General features: G+C 40.0%; 1 protein-coding gene across 1 annotated transcript; it reads right to left on the reverse strand.

Moving 5' to 3' along the window:
• Positions 1–451: 451 nt before the first annotated feature.
• On the reverse strand, positions 452–19,371 carry taldo1 (transaldolase 1). The gene is made up of 8 exons (XM_008293370.1): positions 19,203–19,371; positions 12,776–12,899; positions 12,199–12,306; positions 11,255–11,386; positions 6,783–6,958; positions 2,048–2,245; positions 872–1,017; positions 452–746 (listed from the first exon to the last, which is right to left on the reverse strand). The coding sequence occupies exons 1-8, from the start codon at positions 19,300–19,302 to the stop codon at positions 714–716; spliced, it is 1,017 nt and encodes a 338-aa protein (XP_008291592.1). The 5' UTR covers positions 19,303–19,371; the 3' UTR covers positions 452–713.
• Between the last annotated feature and the right edge of the window lie 3,255 nt (positions 19,372–22,626).

Here is a 22,626-nt window from a genome sequence, read left to right on the forward strand (position 1 = left end):
ATCTAAGTCAGTTAACTCAATAAAACTGCTTCACGTTGAGCCGCTGATGTTTCCGACGTAGACGGAAAGTTTGTTCTACGTTTACTGGAAAACAAAGTGAAAGTAACGAGTCGTTCTGGCGGGTTTGTTGTCTAAAACTGGCTAAAACTCCCCAAATTAAACCCTGACGAGCAGCCAATCTACACACGGAGGTGATTTAAGCAGATGAGTTTTACCTTCGGCCACTCGCTGCCGTTTCTCTATAAAGTCCACCAGACGCTTTGTGTCGGCCTTCCTGCTGCTGCCAGGCCTGAACTCGGTGCTGATCTCCTCCAGAATGGAGTCAAACTGGCTCGACCGGCGCTTTTAACAGCCGCCACAAAAGGAGGCGTTGCGCCGCGACGGGCGCGAATACCTGACGAGGTTTCAGGACGACACGCTGAACTCAGAAAGAAAGCAGCCGACACCTGCACAGAGTGGAACGCTGTTTATTGGAAGGTGTGATGTGTGGAGGAGTCAACAGGAAGTAGAAAAAGTTCTGGTCGGGAAGGAGCTTCTCTACGTGGTCACGTCAACCGACACGCTTCTGGAAAACTTTCTAAACATTTCTGGTCAGATCTCTATAAATATCAGAAGGTTTTAACAGCAACCAGCCGAACTGTTAAACGTCGTTGAGCATTTGGTCAGAAACAAACATGAAGACCCGTCGGCGTCCGGCGGAGGAACGTCTGGAGCTACTGGCCGTTCTTCACGTTCAGCATCTTCTCCTGCAAACAGGAAACAACAGAAACAGCACGTCGTTATTAAAGAAATGACTCCGTTCACCATGAATAAAAGAAAAAATAATGTACAAATAAAACAACCGAAGCACCAAAACAAAAGCCCGGCTCACCCTGATCATGGTCTCCAGCTTGACGGCGTCGGCGGCGAACTTGCGGATGCCGTCCGACAGCTTCTCCACGGCCATGCGGTCCTCGTTGTGCTGCCAGCGGAAGTCCTTCTCGTCCAGGTGGACCTTCTGCAGGTCGCAGGCCATCGCTAGAGAAACCAGAGGCAGAGGGTCAACGAGGAGACGAGCACTTTAACACCAATGCATCCACAGTTTGTGGTGTGAACGATCTGAACTGCTGCTCGACAACATCCTGGAGGTTCTGATGGGTTCTAATTGGCTCCCGACTCGTTTTCCTTCACTGTGGGTTCTTTTTTTTTTACTGTAATCTAAAGTTCTGCAGCTTTATGGAACCAGAACAACATGAAGAGACCTCAGAAGGACGGAAATAAGAAAAACAACTGTGTACAAAAACTGGAAAAACCTGGAATCAGCACAGAGTGTAAAAACACACATGCTTCACATATTTTACTGTTTTCAATATTTGTCGTGTTTCTGTTGGTCAAAGTCGAGTCAGTCTCTTAAAGAATCTGTTTTGAGGAAACGACTTCTTTGTTTGGGTTCATTCTACAGACAGAACCTACAACGATGAGTTCAAGGACCACCGGAAAGTCGATTATTTCTGTTGCTACGGTTTCCGGTTCAGATGAATGACGTCTGTTTGGTGCAAAAACTGAGAAAAACTTGTTTCTGGTGTTTTTCTTCAAGCTCTCATGTTTAAATCTTCATGAATCCATTAAATACTTCACGTTACTTTAAGGCGACATAAAAACCCTAAAACAATGAGCTTTATAGTATTTAGAACAGAAGCTGTGAACGCTGACGTCCACTTCCTGGTTCAGAACATCTATCACATGAAGCAGCTGAGCAGCAGAAGGACGAGTGGATCCAGAGACAGAACCAGATTCTATCAACGTTCAGCTGCTGCCAACGTCTGCAGGTCTGTTTATTTTGGCATCTGAACTCTGGCGGAGCCGTTCTGTCGCCTCCAGTGTTTGTTCAGATGCTACAATAGAAGCTGGATCCTCTCTGACAGGAATGAAGACGAGACGTTTCTACGGATGTCACAGCAGCTTTGTTTCTCCATGACGAGCAGCAGAACAGCCTGTTCGCTGCAGCTATTCTGTCCTGATGCAGTGAAACGAGTCACTATCTGATCTGAAGGCGGCGCTTCGGTACCTTTGTCCACGCTGAGCACCGCCGCCACGGCGCTGTGGTCCTCGCTGAGCTCGGCCAGCAGACCCGGAGAGATGGTGAGAAGGTCGCAGCCGGCCAGAGCCTTCACCTCCCCGGTGTTCCTGAAGGAGGCGCCCATCACCACGGTGCCGTAGCCAAACTTCTTATAGTAGTTGAAGATCTTGGTGACGCTCACGACGCCTGGAGGAGGGAGGGAAGGAGGGAAGGAAGGGAGGGAAGGAGGGAGGAAAGTAGAAGAGAAGGAAGGGAAGGAGGGGAGAAAGGAAGTAAAGGAAGGGAGGGAGGGAAGGAAGGAAGGGAGGGAGGGAGGAAAGGAGGGAAGGAAGGAGGGAGGAAGGAAGGGAGGGAGGAGGGGAGGAAAGAAGGAAAGGAGAAGAAAGGGAGGAAAGAATAAAAAAGAAAGATAAAAGTCAACTCAATCAATTTAAACGTCAGGTTTGTATCTTGAACAGATCCTCGGACGTCGTCGTCCAGCTTCACATCTCAACATGAGAACAAAGCTGCAGGAAGCAGCTCAACGAGGAACTAAAAGTAAAACTAAGATCCACAGATTTTATCACAAACACCCAAAGTTAGGATAAAAAATAAAGCTGACAGACGGTGGAGCACATTTCAGAGATTCCTCCCTGACGAGGCCGAGGCTGACGAACCTTCTGTAAATGTTCAGAAACCTTCCTGCTGCTAAAACTTATGCCACCGTATTGGTTGTGCAGGAAAACGCAGCTTGCAGCCAAAGTGTTTTCTTGATATTTCAGTAAAAGTTGAGATTTCTACACTCGTGCAGCAGCTATGATTTAATGTTTAATTATTAAAATATCTGAATTAAAGGTTGTTTTCATGTCTGACTGCTGCAGAGGCTGCATCACCTTCTCATTATTTTCCTTTTGCGATGCTGCAATTAGACCCGTTAATGCTCTTATTGTGAAAAACTGCCTGGATTTTGCACCTTATTTCTACTACCGGCACCATTTGCAGGTTATTCTTCTTACATTTAACTCGTCTGAACAGAAAAACAACAGAATTCTCAGGATCCTTGTTGAAACTAAATAAAATTTCAATTTGAGAAAGGAAGCAGGTTGACGGGATTGTTGTTAAATTTCACAGAGATCACTTTAAATATTCATATTTTATAATTTAAAAAAAGGCTGCTGATAATTTGAGGTGGAATAACCCATAAGAAACTTAAATATTAAAATATTAACATCAGCGCTGTTTGTAGTTTTACTTTTCTATCTTTTCAGTGTTGTATAAGACTTCTGTTGTGTAATTTTTGTTTTCTGAGCAACATCCGGCAAAATAATTTCCATTCTAAGCGACATAAAACCCAGCTTTACCCTCCTAGAACAGACATTAAGGCTGAGACTCTCCTGCACTGACGATGATAATTAATTATGGTGACGTTTACAGATTTGTGAGGTGAACACTAATAACGACAGGAAAGCTAAACGCTGAGCCTGGCTGCCATCAGGACAGTGTGTTCCCGCTGATCCTCTGGAATCTAAACTCTGCCGTTACTAACAACAGCCTGCGTCATTTTCTCCAAAATACAAAAGCAGCGTTACATCAACGTGAGAGCTTCACAGCTGACTCATGAGCATTTATGCAAATTTAGCAGTTAATTTCAGGTAAAGTTTGAGTCAATGGAATAAAAGAGAAAAACATTTGATCAGGTTTAAATCACATGATCAAACATTACAGTACAGTAATTAAACTGGATAAAAAAACAAACAATATGAGTTTAATTTCAATGGGAAGAAAAACAGCTGCGACAAATAACTGATCAGTCGTCAATTACTAAATTCATCAACTGACTATTATCTCCAGTTTTACGTGATGAGCGTCAGAATGCTGCAGCCGACTCACTAAAAATGTTTCCTGCAAGATCTGAGTCGTGCACTAACGCACGTCCACGTGGTTCTTTCAGGGAAAGCAGCCGTTTTAATGTCTGTTTATTAGCGAAACAATTCCCCGCGTCGCTATTTAGACGGGACACCATCACTACATCCTGGGCTGTGACGGCGACTCTACAGCGAGAACGCTCCGACCGACCAGCCAGGAGCAGCAACACGACTTTAAAACAGCAAAGTGTTGTTCAGACAGTCAGCATCAGATAAACACAGTTCAATTAAAAGAATCCTGTTTTTAACTTGTTTTATCAGAATGCTAAGATCGAGTCGCGGCTTGTTTTAACAGCTGAGATGTTCGTTAAAGCGTCAAGTCAGAGCATTTGTACTGACTTAAAAAAAAAAAAAAAGAGAGAGAAAGATGAATAAAGTGAGTTTATAAACGACCATGTGCAGAGGACGGAGAGACCATGACCGTCTAGTCCACCTGTTCAGGGTGGTTTCTGTCTCCATGTTAGCTGTTTGTCCACTTTATCCTCGTCTAGCCGCCACCACTGAAGGAACCAATGTTCGACTCACATCTGATTTACTGCAACCGAAGCATTTTCCGGTTAGTTTTTGCAAAAACAAGCCATCCAACATGCTGACTCTGCCTTCACCGATGCTTATTACGTTTGTACGAACAGGTTACGGAAGAAAAACGCATCATCGTGTTTCGTCAACATTGAGAATGAAAAGCTCCTAAAAAGTTTCATTAAAGACGCCAACATGAGCTCCCTGATCATCAACCCAACATCCGGACTGCAAACAGGACCACGCCTTTATTTGACTGAATGCAGCTCCTTCAGTGTAAATGTGGTTTTCATGTGTTTGATTTGTGCATTTTTTATACACATGGAAGCCCGTGTGAGAGAGGGTGGGTTGATGGGTTGTACAGGTGCAGCTCACATGTGTTCTACCTGTAGAACTGCATTTCCAACATGTGAGTAGCGGTGCGCGGCGCTGCTATCAAACTGTCAGTACATGGTGGTACACTGGTGCAATAAAGAGGCGGCGAAACCCAGAAGAGGCAGTAAAACGCTCATCGGTGTCAAAGAAAAACAGCTGCAGGATGCAATAAACAAACTGGATTATCACGAGATGGTTCTTCATCTACGGCAGCTTCAGTGAACCGGATCCAGAACATAGTTTTAAGTTACTGGAAGCAGAAAAATTCAAAAGAGCTTCTCTAGTTTTGCACTAGAGGTGGAAGTTATTGGTTAAAGCACATAAAACATGGAAAGATAAGATAAGTTCCTACGAGTGGATTCATCTCATTTATCTAATTAGAGGCTTTGTAATAAGTTAATTAATCAATATTTTATACAATAAGCAAAGTTTTTCAGTTCAAATAAGTTCTGCTTGACGACTGGATCAGTGAATAGACGTCGACTTGAACAACTAAACGTGTTTTTTTATCCGTCTGTTTACCTGTGAGTGCAATCACAGCCATTATATTCAACATTTTAAGGCTTTTTGTTGTTTGCACTCCAACGCGCTCTCGTCCAAGCTGCCTCGTGTCCACAGGATCTGGACTCCAGCTTTAAAAAACTTTGGCAAATTTAGTCCAAGTCGCCCCGTTTGGAAGAACAACGTTCCACCCAACAAGCCAACAAGCCAACCAGCCAACAAGCCAACAAGCCAACGAGCCAACAAGCCAACAAGCCAGGCGACGTGGTCTCATCCTCCATCACCAAACGTCACTCGATGCATCGTCTTCACGGCTGCCTTTGAGTTTCAACATGTGATTATGTAATTATTCTACCTCAGTGTGAATCCTGTCAACAGATGGTTCTGGTAGGTTCTGGAGGTAAAACAGTCCTGTCTAGAACTTGTTCTGACCATTTTTGTAGTTTCTGGTTCATTTTTAACTAATTCAGGACCAGTTTCAAATCATTTTTTGCAGGATTTTGCTAATTTTCAGTAATTTCTTTTGAAGGATTTTAAAGTATTTTGTAAACGTTTTTGTAAATCTGGAAACTCTTCAAGGCGATTCTCATGAGTTTGATGTATTTTTGAAAAGTTTTGGCTCATTGTTTCAGACTCTGAGACCTTTTTCATGAGTTTAAGACTTTTTCAAGAGCTTTGTTTAAAAATAATTTTGGACAAACTGAACCAGAACCACATCCAGGGTACCAATGATGGTTTCTATGACTCTGTGTCATAGACATTAAACTGGTACCACTATGAGACATCCCATAATACTGACGCTACCAGCTGGTTAAAAATCGATCAGACATGTTTGGAGAATTTTGAACAATTTTTTTGTTGAGTTTTTGGTTCATTTTTAATTAATTGAGGATCAGTTTTGAATCTGTTTTTTTTTGTTCAGTTTTTTGCTGTTTTGGTGAAGTTTTAAGTAATTTTTTTTTTTGAAGATTTCAGGCATTTTGTTGATGTTTTTGTAATACTGGAAAGGTGCTAGGTGCATTAGCGCCACCCAGAGGCGGGAGTGTGTGCATCAGCCGTGAGTTTTTCTGTAATTAATCTAATTTCACACCCTTGTTCCTACATTTAAGTGACAGATCACAAGTTTCCGTCGTTTTCGTGTCTGGATAAATCAGCCAATATTAAAAGAATAATTAAATCTGAAAACTCTCTCTGAAGCCTGAGCTGCTATTTTTCGCTCACAGGTGGACAAAGTTTTGTGTTTTTCTTCTTCAGGGTTTTGTTGGTTTTCTACTCGTTATTTAAGCCACGAGCAACAGACCCTACAGCGCCACCTTCTGGTCTAACTCACGTATTATTTTTCAGAACATTGAAGAGTTCAGATTCCCGTAACGATTCTCTGTACACAGCTAGCGGATGTGCTTCTTCACTGTGGACTGGGCTACCTGGGTCTTCGTGGGGCTCGTAGCTCTTGCGGTCTGTGTTTTCTTTGTACCAGTCGAGGATTCGTCCCACGAAGGGCGATATGAGCGTGACCTTGGCCTCGGCGCAGGCCACGGCCTGGGCGAACGAGAACAGCAGCGTCATGTTGCAGTGGACGCCGTGCTTCTCCTCCAGCTCCCTGCACGGAAACACAAAAAGAGAAAAGCACGTTTTTTTATGTGGCCCACATTAAGACAACCTAACAGTGCTGTAAGGTGAAAACAAAGCTAACGTCAGGCCCGTAAATATGTGGACGCCGACACAATTTTCCACATTTCTGCTCCGATTTGAAATGATCAAGACCTGCTCCAAGTTTAAGCTTTAATTTGAGGGTATTTACCTCCAAATCAGGTCAACAGTGGAGGAATTACAGCACATTTTATATGGACATATGTTTTAAATTACTCAAAATTTTGTCCAGATATTTACACACCCAACTCTATGTGCAACCAGGCAAGACACAAAACAGGAGCAGGCTTGAAAAATGAATGTAAAATACTAAAAAACAACAAGACAAACAGGACAAGACGGCAGCAGTTAAAACATTTACATGCTTCCTCCGCAGGAAGATTAATCAACGACACGACGAGAGCCTTATTTCTTTTCCAAAGGCTGCAGTTATTAAACCACCAGAAGCTAATGAAAAGATGGATGAAGGGGTTTCTTTTTTTTTTAATATATCAGAGGAGGAATATTTGATTCTTCCAACACTTCAGAGCTGCAGCTCTAAAGACCAAATCTTCCTCATCGAGTAGTCTTGATGGTAGAACAGATAAAAGGTCGAGTAGGTGCAGAGAAATACATCCGTGCATGGTTTATTGGTCTTAAAACGGCGTACAGTTGTCGTGTTTTCTGTTTATTAGGCAGCAGCTGGGAGTTCTGAGGACAAACCAACACCCAGGTAAAGATAGATGCATAGAGGAATTAACATAAGATGAGCTTTTATTAGTCCAGCGTTACAGCAGCAAAACGAATCGTGCAAAAACAGAAGACACGTTAGTAAAATATAAAATTAAAGCTGCAAGCAGCGACGGACAGATCCTCGCTGTACGATTGTCGGCCTTCACGTATGTTGGGGTGTGGCACAAATGGGACTCTGATCCGGCGTGTCGAGTTTGGGGCAGATCGGAGCACGTGCAGGCTACTTACAGGCCACTTCCTGTTTAATGGCGAGCCGTGGCAGCATGCGTGTGGTGATTTTGGTGAGTCTTCGTGAGTGTTTACAGCCTCTAATTTGCGTTTCTAAATTGCGTCAAATAATAATAATAATAATAATAATAATAATAATAAACCCAAGGGTACTGAGCAGGTCCTTCTATACGTGGAAACTCAGACTTTGCACCGATTCCTCTGGATGTGTAGAACAACAGTATTGTATGATTTTGTGCCATAAAAGAGGATTAATCTGACGTATTTAAAACCATCAAACGGTTTTATTTCTGCATGCAGACATGCATTCGTCCACTGCTTCCTGATTTAAGCAGAACCTCCTCAAAAACAGGAAAACGAATCTTTGGAAGTCGTCGTTCTGACTGAGAGAAGTTCAGCTTCATGAGTTTGTGGTGCCTCCAGCTGTGGAGGTTCATGTTGTTCTCTGCTCCTCACGAGGCTCGACATCCCCCTCAGCGTCTATGAAAACGTTTCAGCCAAACGTTTGATCACGTTTCGGTATCTGCAGCGGCGTCTGTGCACGGTTACGACACGTGTTCAATGTTATATACCACGTTAGCTGTAAATGTCTGAAACTAAAGCTGCCTCTCCGGAAATATGTACGACGAATACCTCGAGTGTCACGAGGATGACTTCACTCTGAGGACGTCAGTCACCTGTAGCGACGGCAGGTAGACGGTGGAGGGGGAGGCGGAACCGAGACAAAACAAAGCTCAGTTGTGTAACGCAGTTCAACTACAATTAGCAAAATCCTGGAATAGCTCTGTGGCATTAACGGATTTTACAGCTTGTACATTTCCTGAATGTTATTCATTCATTATTTAGCCAATAAAACAACAGACTACGTTGATAACTGTCAGAAAGTCTGCTTTAAAATATGTCGTTTTGTCCAAAAACCACAAAGATATCAATTTAAAAATGGCAGTAAACAAAGAATGTTTAGTGTTTTGGCTCAAAAACTGATAAATGATTGATCAAATTTCCATTTTCTGCCAGTGACTCAGTGGTTCAGCTCAAAAACACTGTCTGTCCAAACCTCAGCAGATTAACACAAGTTAGCAAAAACCTCCACCATGACAGCATCAGGGTGTTTCCATCTACAGAATAGTTTTTCAATCAATCATTTATCATATAAAATGCCAGATTACAGTGATAATTGTCTAAAATCTCTAAAAGTTCAGACTTAAAATGTCTAAAGTCACACGATTTTCAGCTCGAGGTGAAACAAAACTTGGACTATTTGATGTTTTAGTTTGATAAAGGACCTAAAAACAGACAAAACTTTAACATTTGGGGATCAGAGCTGCAGCACCAACCATTTTCCAATTAATAATGGACCCAAATAAATTATAAATAACAGCGATAAATGTACAGTGACGACTTAAAATGTTCTTTTTGTCCAGTTAAAACTGATAGAAAAATGAGAATATTCAGAGTTTTGGCTCTAAAACTGACCTAAATGATGGATTAGTCTTTATTTTTTCGCCATTTGCACCATTTCCTGATTGGTTCAACTCAAGTTTAAACACGTCGCCGTCATTTCCAAACCTCACAGATTAACTAAAACAAACCAACAAAACTTTAACTCGACTGGATCAGGGCTGCTGCATCAATCATTTGTTATTTCATGTGTTAAAAATTCTTTACATTGATTATTTAGCCAATAAAATGGCAGATTACAGCCAAAATTGTCCAATAATTGACTTCAAATGTGTTGTTTTGTCAAAAAACTTGTGTACAAGAAACAAAATCTGCTCATCTGGGAAGCTAGAAAACTGAATATTCTGTGTTTCTGCTTCAACGCTCACTTAAACAATTAATCAATGTTTGTTTTCTGCCCGTTACACGGCCGGCTGGGCGGTTTAGCTCCAGACTGGATGGAAGAAAAGATGAAACGTGAAGTGACATCTGTATTATTAACTGTTAGTGCAGACTGAATTATTGGCTGTCCCACTCGGAGGTTCTGGTTTACGCAGTCGCAGGATGTTAAATAAATCATCTACAGACGACACACCAATAATTACAATAATTAAGGGTTTCCTGGTTTACAACGAGCACCTTCTGCATTATTCAGATGGTTTCGGGTTTTGTTTGGCATCCTTCTAATATACACACGAGTGAAAACCAAGAAGCTTTTGAGCCTTTTACAGCCGGATTTTATGAGCAAAAAATATCAGAATTCCTGAAAACTTCTTCTCGTAGAAGTTTTGTTTCTTCTTCTTGGAGGATTTTAAGCTTTTCGGCGTCCAGCTGGTTTAGTTTCTGGCTTCTTCTGCTCCGTTTATTAGAGCTGATGTCGCCTGTAGCGCCACCTTCTGACGACACTGTGCAGCTCCAAAGTAGGGGGAAAAAAAAGTCTAATTTGCGATTTTGTTTTCTAAATTTTTTGGATCATATCAAAAAACTGCCCCTCGAAAAAATGTTGACAGTTCTACAGAAACACGAAGAATTTTTCGTTGTTCGTAGAATCAGGTTGTTAAAAACGCTTATATTATATTGGGCAAATTTTAAAATAAATAACGTAGAAGAGAATCATTTTGACTGAATATTACATTTTTTTTTAAATTAGATTTTTTAAAAATTTTTTAGACGAAACCTAAATTTTCATAAATGTAAGAATTCGACAAAGTTTCTGGTTTTATTTTATTTCAATGATTAAAAAAAGGAGGATTTAAAAAAAAAACAAACAAAAACCAAATCCAATCTTTGTTGTGTTTCTGGCTGTGATGAACATTTTGACATTAAAATGTTTTATTTTTCTTTTAAATGAAAGAAAACACTTCTGTCTAACTCGCCGGCTGGTTTTGGGGCTCAGAGGCTTAAATATGGTTCAATCTTTCTGGAAGAAGTTTGTGGCATCAACTGAACAAACCAAAGAGAAAAATAACTTTAAATAAACTTCTAAATAAATGTACACACATGAATGACATAAAACAGTAATTATAATAAAGATAAGACTTATGTGACCATTTATAAAACTACTTACTAATTTATATCCTGTTTTGTTTAATCATCACTGTGTTTGGATGGAGTCATTTTAAACTACCTCAGCTTAGTGTTGTATAAAAGATTAACAAAAGATTAACACCGTCTTTTTATTTTAATTTTCTGGGTTTTTGGTGCCTTTTGCTTCAACTTGCAGCTGTGAGACTGTTTAGGATCCTGCTCTGGGTTCAGATGATGACATGAGCCTCGCCGACCCCGTGGATCACAAACATACCGGTACATCGACGTTCAGAGAACATAGCGAACATGCCGGACTCACTTGCCAGCCTGGATCCCCTCCCACGTCGACGACAGCTTGATGAGAACGCGCTCTTTGCCGATTCCTGCCTCCCCGTAGAGGCCGATGAGCTTCAGGGCTTTGGCCACCATCTCGTCTTTATCGAAAGAAAGTCTGAGAAGTGATTTAAAAAACACACAACAGCACGGCATTAATTTAAACCAACACAATCAAGAAACTGCTGAGAATCATTCTAATTTTAGTGCACGTTGATTTAATATTAAAATATCCCATAACTTCTGTTTAAAGAAAGCCTCCAGACAAAGCTCTGTGCATTGAAAACAGCCCACGAGATCAAAGCATGTGGCTTAATTTTGGTGAAAGGTGACAGTAAAACACCTTATTTCACTCTTTTTAAAGTAATTTTTGGTCTGACACCTGCTCCACTGCAGTGTGGAGTCTAAGAAATCTAATTAAATGTATTCATACAGCAAATCTAACCGAACAAGGACAAATTAAAACAGCATAAAATATTAAAAACAGATAAAGCATGACAGCAACTGGCGAGATAAGATCCTAAAATTACATAAATATGAAATACTACAATATTGAGACCATTCAGAGGCACCAGAAGTCGGAGAAAACACGTAGCGTCTAATGCAGGCTGCACACGAGGCGTTCAGGGAACGTCTGTACATTTTAAATCGGTGAGCAGATGTTCAGCGGCTGAGGAGACGAGCTCAGTGGGACAAACTGGTGATAAAATTAAAAATGTCGCCGTCAGTCTTTACATCATCACTGGGAGGACTGCATGCTGAGAAAGCTGCTGGGACCAGTTCAACCAGTAAACTCCGTCTGGAGCCCAGTTAACAACAACAAACCGTCTGTTAGCGGAGCATGACTGCATCTCCAGCCGCTGTGTGATTACACAGCGACCGTCATCACTTCCTGCTCTAAGTGGCGCCCTGCGATGCGTCGTCACCCACCTGGCGTCCACCTCGGTGGAGACTCTGCCCGGAACCTTCTTCAGGATCTCCAGGCCGAAGCTCACGAACAGCTTGTCCATGGTGTTGGCCACCTGCTCGTCCTCGGTTCTGGACGGAAGGAGAAACAGCAAATTAAACGTCTGAAATGTAAAATATCTCTGGAATTTGAGGTGAACAAAGCAAATATTATCTAAGTTTTATTTATTTTTAATTGCTCGTCGACTCAGTTTCCATTTAGGATCTTTACGGTCACATAAATCAGCACATTTTTAGGATAACTTCTGCTAAAACCACCTCTGATTTGCTCAAACTTTTTATAGCATAAATTGTTGATATCTATAAAGATATTTGTAAAATTTTAGCCTGATACACCAAATACTTTCAGAGATAAACTATTTTAAACAATTCCCATCGACCCACGACCAGCAGGTTTTTTTCCTCGCATTAAAATGTGAGTGCGTCTGATCCAAGTGGAGTCCTGGACCTCATTTATCATCAGTGTGTACAAACATTCCTACGCTAAGTTGGACCGTATTTGGCCGTTTTGTCGTCATATTTGGCCATTTCATCGTCTTACCCGCCCTTTGCGATGCCGTATTTGATGGCCTGGTCCACCAGGTGTTGGTACGCCGGCATCTTGGCAGCAGCCAGGATCAGAGACGGGTTGGTGGTGGCATCCTGGGGCTTGTACTCATCGATGGCTGCAGGACGGAAAACAAGTCAAGATGACAAATAAGTCAAACGAGGAAAATATAAGCAGTTTATTCTGCACAGAACAAGAGCTGAAGGGACAGTTAGTCTGATCAGTCTACAGACAGTAAAAGAAATCTGCATTTTAAAGCTTTTTCTGACCGTTTGATGAACAGAAACGTCTCTTCTGCCGGCGTGACTGAAACCACAAATAACTAAACTGGTCAGAAAAACTCAGTTGGACGTTTTATTGATTTATTTTATTGATTCTAACATCTGTGGTGCAGGTGAGTTTGTCTGTGTTCACGTATTTGGCAAAGAACACTGCATTTTCTTCTTATTTCTCACATTTTCATAAACAAAATGTCCATCATGGCTGAATAAATGACACCACAGTTAACAAAAACTAAGAAAACTCAGTTGGTAGTTTTATTCTGAATTCTTAAAAGTTGTTTTTTTGTCTCCGTTTACTGTATTTGACACAAACGTTTGCATTTATCCATAATTCTTATAACTTCAGTGCAGGTAAGTTTGTTGTTGTTGTTGTTAATGTCTGGTTGTTGTGCAAAACATTAACTGTTCAAACTCTGCAGGAACAAGTTCTTTATGTCAAGAGATTGTTATGAAACTGTGACTTAGATAAATGAGGACGACATGAATGTAAAAAACAATAAATCTGTTAAAAATCTGGGTCAGACGCGCCGTAATCTGAGGTCTGACCATAAATATAGAGACGGAGACTACGTCAGCAATAGACAGTAAAATACAAGCAGACCCTAAAGGTTTAAATCACAGCATTAGTTTTATAGTTTAATCAAAACACAACATATAACCTAAACTACAGACTTTGTGATTTGCTGATTGCATCGTTTCATATTTTTAGTTTGAAAATAGATGAATTGTTTAATTTAAATCCAAATGTTCAACCACAAAAATAAAGTTTACTGTTTGCACAACAACATATTTAAGAGATAAAAATAAAAATGCTTTCACAAACATACTTTAGTTTTACTTATTATTATACAAAACGCCACAAAGAGGAGAAAGACAGAGACGTTAAATCTAAAACGTCTTCAATGTTCTGCAGCTGTTGGCTGGAAAATGGCGCCATCTAGTGTCCCAATACGTTACTGTACAATCCTCTAAAATCTTTTTCTTCTCCTCATATAAATGAAACCAGCAGCTTGAAACCACCTAATGAAAAATAAAAGGTTCAAGAAGGAGGATGATTAATGATTTAAAAGTCTTGTTTATTATTAGAAGCTCAACTTTTAATAATAAACTACTAAAAGTTTAAAATGTCTGAATATTTAGGCGACCAACTCATGAAAACTTAAACCAGTTAACTTTAAAAGTACAACATCTTTATTGTGTCGCACAGTTTTATTGTCCGGTACCGAAACATTACATTAGATGAACATTTCAACCTGCAGAAAGCGGGTCGACGGGCAATTTATTCAGACAAGTCAGAGGTGGTTTAAGCAGGAATTATTCTAAAAATGTGCTGATTATGTGACTGCAGAGATCTCTGGTGCGAGTTTCAACATGTCCACGAGGATCTTCCTGATGCTGCAACTTCAGCAGCTTTAAGATTAACAGAAACAGAAAACCGACGGTGATGATTGACCAGCGAGAGCTGATGAAAGTAGAACTACTGGACCCACCAGGGTTCTAAAAGCAGCTCAGAACATCACAGCTCTGTCAGAAGTTCATTTATAACATGCAGCAGCAGGAAGTCTCAGGTTTAATGTGAATCTACACGACTTTAAGAACTTCTGCTGCAGCTTTTAATTAGAAATGCACGAGCCGTCGGGCCTTCCCGAGTCGGGTCGGCGCTGCCAGCTGCTCAGAACAAAGCCGGACTCTGTTCTGCAGCTTGTTGTCTCACCGTCGGCCCGACCACAGAAACAAACCTTCCTGCAGGCAGAGCTCGGACTCCATGAGCTGCTCGAGAAGACGCCGCGACGCTCCTGAAGCCGCGGTCTGATCCGTTCTAACCTCAGGCGTGAAATACTTCTGCACGATTTACATAATTTCAGAGTCACACGGGTCCTGATCCGGGAAATATTTAGCCTGAATTCACGATAAAAAAAAGTTCAGAAACAAACACAAGAAACAGCAGAGACGCAGAGTTTTCTGTTCAAGTCCTACAAAGTTTTAAATTTGCATTCAGGAAAGTTGATTTTGCTTTTTTTTTCTCCATGTGTGCTTTTGTAAATTAATTAGGCCGATCTCCATATTTAATAACGCTGTAGGGTCTCTGGCTTACACCTAAATTAGTTGGAATAATCTCCATAATTAAAACACTGGAGAATCGAAGCCTTATTGTGTAGTTTAGTCATGTAAAGCAGAAGTTTATGGAGTTTTTGGAGGGTTTAAATCACAACTATGCACATTAGAAATAACATTAAAAGTATTTACACATGACGGGTTAATTTCTTAAGCAATAATTTTCTTTTTTTAACTGGAAAACACTTGTGGTGTTAAACGAGCTGCATAAACAGACTTTTTTTTAGTAATGTAGACGTTGCTCTGCAGTCACATGATTTGGTAATTAGTTGGTGGATGCAGGGAATCATCCAATTAGCACATGTTTTGGCCTTTTCTCTATTTTCTGAGCAAAAGAAAAATCTTATCTTGAAAGCAAATAAGGTATTTCAGGTTTTAGGACAGCCGGTCACTCAAAATGAGGCATTTAATGAGCATCTTTTTTCTCATTTTCTACAGTTCAAACAGCTAATAAAGAAGATAGCTGCAATTATTTCATAATGAAAACACTCCCTCGTTGCAGTGATAAGGGGTTGACCAACTATCAGGTCAACACTTTCTGATTATCGGTCAGAATCAATAAATGCACTTTAATTCGACTGCTAGGCTTTAAAAAGGCCGATGCTGCGAGCGTTGTCAACATTAAAGCACAAAAAGAAGAAAAAAAGTCATGAATTATGAGCAGTAAAGTAAATAAAGTGCAGTTTACTTTGTGCAAGACGTGTGTTAAATACATATTTACTCTGAGCCGGTGTGCTTTTGCTGTTTAATACAATGAGGTTTGATTTAAAGAAGGCGCATGGAGGTATTAGAATCAAATCAAGTTTCATTATAACCTGAATAAAAACCCATAAAGCACACAACAGTCAGAATGTTAGAAACAAGATGATGGTATTCAGTTTAAAATGTGTTATTTACAGGGAACCGTACGTCTCATCAGTGTCTCTGCAGGTTTAATTAGTACCCAGGTGCTGAATTTCCTAATTTATTTTCGGATTATTTCTGAGAGCTCTCGTTTCCACATCAGATGAAGCAACAGTCCGGTGTTTCTCCACATTTCAACACGCATCGACCAACAAACCTTTCAACATTAAACCTGGATTACACAGAACCAGTTTGCATAATTGAGAACGGAGACGGTCGGTTGGGTAAAATCTCGTCTGACCACTTTCCTTATCAGAGACTCTTTGTTTTCTAACCGACGTGGCCCAGATCATCGTTCGTGTTCGAACTTTCTGCGACATCAATGATCATCTTCTACTTCTGTGTTTGTCTTTTAACCGTTTAATTACATCCCAGCTACGTTTTCGATCAGTAACGTCATCAATGCAACCGATTCATTCACTGTTTTACCTGCAGTAACTATTTGGATGACGGATTATTTAAGTTTTATAAAAACTAAAACGTGCTGCTTATCTTTGCTGTACGTCCATCTAAAGTCCAGTGTTTGATTTCTCATTTATAGTCGGTTCTTATCATGTGTGCTGTTATTTTACTGCCTCACTGTCGGCATTATTTAATAATCATCTATTCCAACTGTGTTTAAATTTGTAATATTTTCCCTCATAGATTGCTTATTATTGCTTTTCTACTTTTTATTCACTTCAGGATTTTTTTTTGTCGCGTCATTCTGTTTGTTCTGAGCGACACACGGCAGCAGAATTTCCTTCATGACTTCTTGAATCTTTTATCTTATCGTGAAAGCAAATAAAATATTTCTGGGCCTCGGTCAGCTGCTCAGACACACCCCGGTGTTTGATCAGCCGCTTGCTCGTGGAAATTTTCTATGAAGGTTTCCTGATGTTCTACGAAGAAAACAGTTAATCAAAGAAAACAACAGTGATGATCAGATTTTCAACATTTTTCTGATTACTGGTGGAGTTTTCTTTTTTTTAACTGACTCCTGATATAATAAATACATATATATATATATAGGTCTCGGCGATGCCCCGCCCACCGCTCCATCTGATTGGCCACACCTCGTGATTAACAACCAATTAATGCTCAAGGATAAATATTTAAAGTCCTCTTTTATTTTAACACATAAAAACAGAATTAAACTAAAGTATTGCAGTTAAGTTTTACCTTAGTGTTTGTTTTATTTTAAATTCTTACGCCAGGATTTACATTTTACCTGCAATCTGCTCCAAACGCTGGTTATCAATGAGCTCGATTGCTAATAATCGGAATCAATATCGGTGCTGAAAATGTCATGAGGCAACCCCCGGTTTTAAATCAAGAACTTCAGTAGATTAACTCGTCCCAATTAATCAATTAACAGTGAATTTACGTAAATCTGAGATCAAAATAATTAGTATTTTTATTAATAGTTACTTAAAAGTAATTCCCTCCTGCTTTCCCAAACTGCCCGCCACAATAAAAGCAGCTTTAAGCATCAACAGGTTAAATTAAACAGAAGTCAGCGTTACTGTGTCCAACGTCTACGTGAACGAATCAACACAAACCGGTTAAATTACAGCAAAAGTAAAAGATGTTAAAAAAAAAACTCAACGCAAACAACCTCGACCTGTGGAACGTTATTTAATAATTAACATTTTAAAAATGCTCCTAAAAACACAAGCTGAAATAAACAGGCAGTAAAAGTAATAGTTAGGATACGTTTATTCAACAGCACTATGAAATAAGCAGTCCTTTGGAAAAAGCTCCTTTATCTAATTAAATCCTGTATTTACGTATTTCTTGCCTCATTTGTTTAATTTTGGGATTACTTCCGAGTCATATTTCTGTATTTCACAGCACTATTTATCTGTGTATTTATTGATTTAATATTGTGCAAAATGACATTTCATGACTCAATATTCAATAAATATGGTATGAAATAAATACTGGAACAAATAATACGGCCATAAATACACACACAGGTGGCGTAAATAGTGTTTTTTTTAGCTAAATTTTACAAAGGGGACTAATATTATTTAGTTCAAGGGACTATTTTTTGCAGCATTTAGTTTAAAACTGTTAAACACATAAAAGTAATCCTTTGAAAAATGATGTTTTTCTTGCTAAAGATGCTGTATGAATACTTTTTATGATTAACTTTACTTAACTAGTTAATTATTACATTCATTTACTGCCTCGTTTCGATATGTCTGGATTTATTTCATGTATAGCCATTTATTCATTGATTTATTTAATATTCCACAAATAAACAATAAAAAAAGTTTACTGAGTTTTCCCCAAAACAGCCTCTACATTAATAAAACAGCATAATTAATACATTTATGCATGTATTTACTGGCCTGTTTGTTTGTTTTAGAGGAATATTGACGCATTTGATCTGTAATTGCATTAAACTCCTGCTCCTCCTGCAGACTAACTGGATCAGAGTCCTGCTGCAGGTCCAACCAGTTCTGTCGTGTCATCCTGAGTGTGCAGCTTTGTTTTGTGCAGCAGGAAGCTTCTGGTTTTCATCACAGGCTAACCGATCCTGTTGCTGCACGTCCTTCCTCATTCTGACCTGTGTGGAAACGCGACCTTTCCCTCTGACAGGCGTCAAAAAGCACCGACGAGGAAGCAATAATCCCGCATTCACACCTGGTTACCTGCTCAGTGCGCTGGAAGTTTGCTTTAGCTGCACAAGAAGTTCACGTTCACACCGTAAACATCACAAACAAGCGCTTACAACGGAAGCCATGTTTTTAGCGCAGCTGACAGGATGCTAATTTGAGATTTCTTTTTAACACAATTAGCAAAAAAAAACAACAAAACATCCAAGTTAGCTAGCTTAGTTTGCTAGCTAGCTTAACGGAGAGTAGCCGGAGTTGTGGCGTTAATAACTAGTAATAGGATTAACAGGTTGTCAACTTGGCTAGTTAGCCAGTAAACTAGTTTTACCCATCCTGCGAGTTGGTTAAGTTGACAGTTAGCAGCTAGCGTTAGCCGCCCCGACCGACCGGAGGCAGACCGACGCGGACGCACCGACACCGCGGTCATTCACATCAGCCTTCCCGGTCAGTCGGCTAGCATGCTAGCGGGCTAGCGCTAGCCGGAGACCGGGAAGGAGGGTCGCCGTTAAAGTCCGTTACCGTTAAAGTCCCCGGTGTCCGCCACCACCACCGTGTGCTTCTTCAGCTGGTTGAGCGCAGACTCCATCTTCCTCCGTTTGTCCGGCGACACAGTGGACATACTGTCAGAGCGCGAGCTTTTATACACACCAAACACGTGAGACTGTCAGCGAGGCGGGGGCGCGCAGAGCAGGGGGAGGGAGGGGGAGGCAGGCAGCGAGAGCGCGCAGATACCCGGAAGTAGAGGGAAAAAAGTAAAAACAGTAAACAAACAGCAGCGTGTGCGCAGTTTTTCTTTTCTGAAGGACAGGAAAAGCTTTTAAAATATATATTTTTATATTTAGTTTCTGTCGATTTTGTTTAAATGTTCTTTTAAAAAACAGTTTCTATTGAGTTCTCTTCAGAGTTAACTTCTGAAGTTAATTTCACTATAATACTTTGTGTTTGCAGCACACATTGCAGGTAGGACAACACAAAAACATAATTTTATCTCTTTTTATAATATCAAGCATACAGTTAATAGGAAAAAGGAGACGAAGCAAGCCCATACATACATCCCATAATACTGACGCTGCAACGTGATTGTAAAAATGGATTAAACATGATTTGAGAAATTGTGACTTTTTTCTCAAAAGTCATTTTGTGGTGTTTTTGGTTCATTTAGGACCCATTTCAAAGGATTTTTGACAGGTTGCTATTGTTTTGATCAAGTTTTGAATAATTTTGTGAAAGATTTTCGGCATTTTGTGTCTGTGTTTGTAATTTTGACATACAGTGGAGACAATACAAATACAAATACTTGAAGTTTGACCTCAAAAAAGATTCTGAAAAGATGTCATCAACGACAGTATCTCCTGCAGAAGCTGAACATCTCCACAACATTTCACCACTCCTTCATAGAGAGCATCATCAGTGTCTCTTGTACTTGCTGCTTTCACTCCATCTCTGTCCAAAGTAAAAACCGGCCACTGAGGGTTGTCCAGATCTGCTCCAGAATCATCGGGCTCATGTAAGAGCCCTCTCCACCCTTTGTGAGACCTCCAGGAAGGCCAGCGAGATCCTTCAGGACACATCTCACCGGCTGTTCCCTGCACTTGAGGCCAGGTTAACACGTAGCAGAAACAGTGATACCTCATTGGGACTTTGGTTTAGACGTAAACGAAGCTACGAGTCACCAAAAACGATCAAATCTGAAACCTCTGGCCAAAGTGGAGATCTGGAAAAACTCTGTCTTTACGTTTGAATGTAGACGGGAGGAGTCTGACGTTACAGTGGGCGACTGAAGCATCATCAGGTCACATGTGTGCGACCATGTTTACAGTTTGCCTACATCCATATATGGGCTGACATGTTTACAGTCTGACATGTTTTCAGTATTTTCCTTGTTGTGTCTCTGACACCACACGTTGGAGCAGCTCCACGTCTCTGTCGGTCCAAACAAACCACCCTCACACCGTTATCGTTACAGAAAGTTTACGTTGCTGTGTCTTTTTCCAGGATTCTGATTGGCTAGCGTGGCTTTATGCTTCTCGTTACACTGCCCCCTGCACACATGGGTCAAACCTTCTCAGAATAAATCATAACACAGTTACATGGATTTAGTTTTGTGAATTCTCTGTTTTTATTTCCCTCTGTGTGCTTTAGGCTCTTTGCTTTGTGTTAAAGGTTGTATGACTGATCTCCTTCAGGTAGATTGAACCAGTCATGAGCTGTTGTGGAGTGACTCAGGTGCTGATATGATCTCTGAGTGTTTCTGGGTGTATCAGGAGGTATTCACACGAGTGTTTTCTGCCTCGTGGGCATGAATCGTCTAAAAGTGTTTAGACCAACACAGTCTGAAGCGTTTCTGAGTCACTGATGAGATTTAATCTGAATCCTAAATGAACAAATGAGTGAAACCTGACTGTAGATGAGGGTTATGTTGTTGTCAGAGCCTCCATCGTGGTCAGAAGATGGTGACGTTTGTGAGTTTTAATCTAATTTATTATTCTATTCCTGCAGAGATTCAACCCCAACTCACTTTATTCCCATGAAGACCGTTTAGCTTCTGCTCCCTCTGTAATGGAAGGTCCTGAAGCTGCTCCAGACCTCCTGACGGCCTCCTCCCGTTATTTATCGGTTAGTTTGCTGCGACTCAGGAGGAGATTTAAAGCAGCAGCCGATGAATGCAAATAACAGCACGTAGTAAACACAAATCATGACGGCCGGCGGCAGATTGTTTCTCACTGAAGAGACGAATAAATCAAATCAGAATAAATCAAACCGCTGCGACTTTTAATACGTTTTTAACGTGAAGATATTTGACATTTCATGTAAACATGTTTATGAGGAGTTTAAATGTTGTTCTTTTAATGTGTTCTATTAAATCAATATATCGCTTTGAGAAAAAAATTAAATTATTTTTATGATGTGAGACTTCAGAAGTTTAAATCAGAAAAGAATATCTGCATTTTAATCATTATTTTACGGATATTTGCTGTAAAATGAAAGAAATGATGTGTGCATTAGAATTAAAAATGATTTAAAATATATATATTTAACAGTTATTTTACAGATTCTCTGTTTTGTTAAATTTTAGATAATATTTTGTAAAATCACCCAAAAAAACTTTACATTGATATAAATTTATTCTTTGTAAATCAGCTAAAATTATAATTATTTTGCTGATATTTTTCATTATTTTCTTACAGTTCTTGACCTTGACAGTGTTGTGCAGTCTTTTAACATTTTTTTTTCACCCCTTTTTAAATGTTTCACTGTGTAGTTTTGAACCTTTAATAATTTTACATGTATTAATAGACGGGCTGCCTGGTCACATTATATTATTATGTGGTGTTTAGGATAATTAAGCAGCTTGATATTTAAAAAAACAAGAAGAAGAAGAAGAAAGAAGCAGTTAGGAGCTAAAACTCTGTAACTTACAAAATGTATAATTGTTCACAAATGCTGCACATTAAAAAACACACACACACCTTCAAACAACCACATTATGGAGTTATGAGCCTTAAATATATAAATATGTGGATTTAAAATAAACCTTCAGTTCAGACGTGTTTCTTAACTTTTATATTATTGTGTAAATTACAGAATTTTATATTAAGCGTTGAGTATTTAATTAGAGTTTGTTGATCCTGATGTGACTCTGATTACGTCTATAAATGAAACCTGTTCCTGCAGTAACAGAACCTGTAATATCTGGAACAATACGGAGCGATTTCATTCAGCAGCCTTTATATTCAGCCTGGTTTCTGTGTCTACCTGCCACTGAGTGCAGCCTCGGGCCCGGCAGTGTGATATTACTGCACTACATTTACTCACATATTCATATTTAATGACGTGTCGGCGCTGACAGGCGAGGAAACGTCAGTAATCAACAGTCTGAGCGTCGCTGAAGCTTCGGCCCTGAAGGCACAAACTGTCGTCTGCAGTTAAACTTCCTGTTTGA

Source organism: Stegastes partitus, unplaced genomic scaffold, assembly GCF_000690725.1.
Source record: "Stegastes partitus isolate 25-593 unplaced genomic scaffold, Stegastes_partitus-1.0.2 Scaffold878, whole genome shotgun sequence".
Classification (NCBI taxonomy): domain Eukaryota; kingdom Metazoa; phylum Chordata; class Actinopteri; family Pomacentridae; genus Stegastes; species Stegastes partitus.

Coding starts and splice junctions, on each gene's coding strand:
- taldo1 (XM_008293370.1), bottom strand. CDS start 19,302: ATGTCCACTGTGTCGCCGGACAAACGGAGGAAGATGGAGTCTGCGCTC. Junction 12,307..12,775: donor TACGGCATCGCAAAGGGCGG/GTAAGACGATGA, acceptor CCTTCCGTCCAG/AACCGAGGACGAGCAGGTGG. Junction 11,387..12,198: donor TCCACCGAGGTGGACGCCAG/GTGGGTGACGAC, acceptor ATCACTTCTCAG/ACTTTCTTTCGATAAAGACG.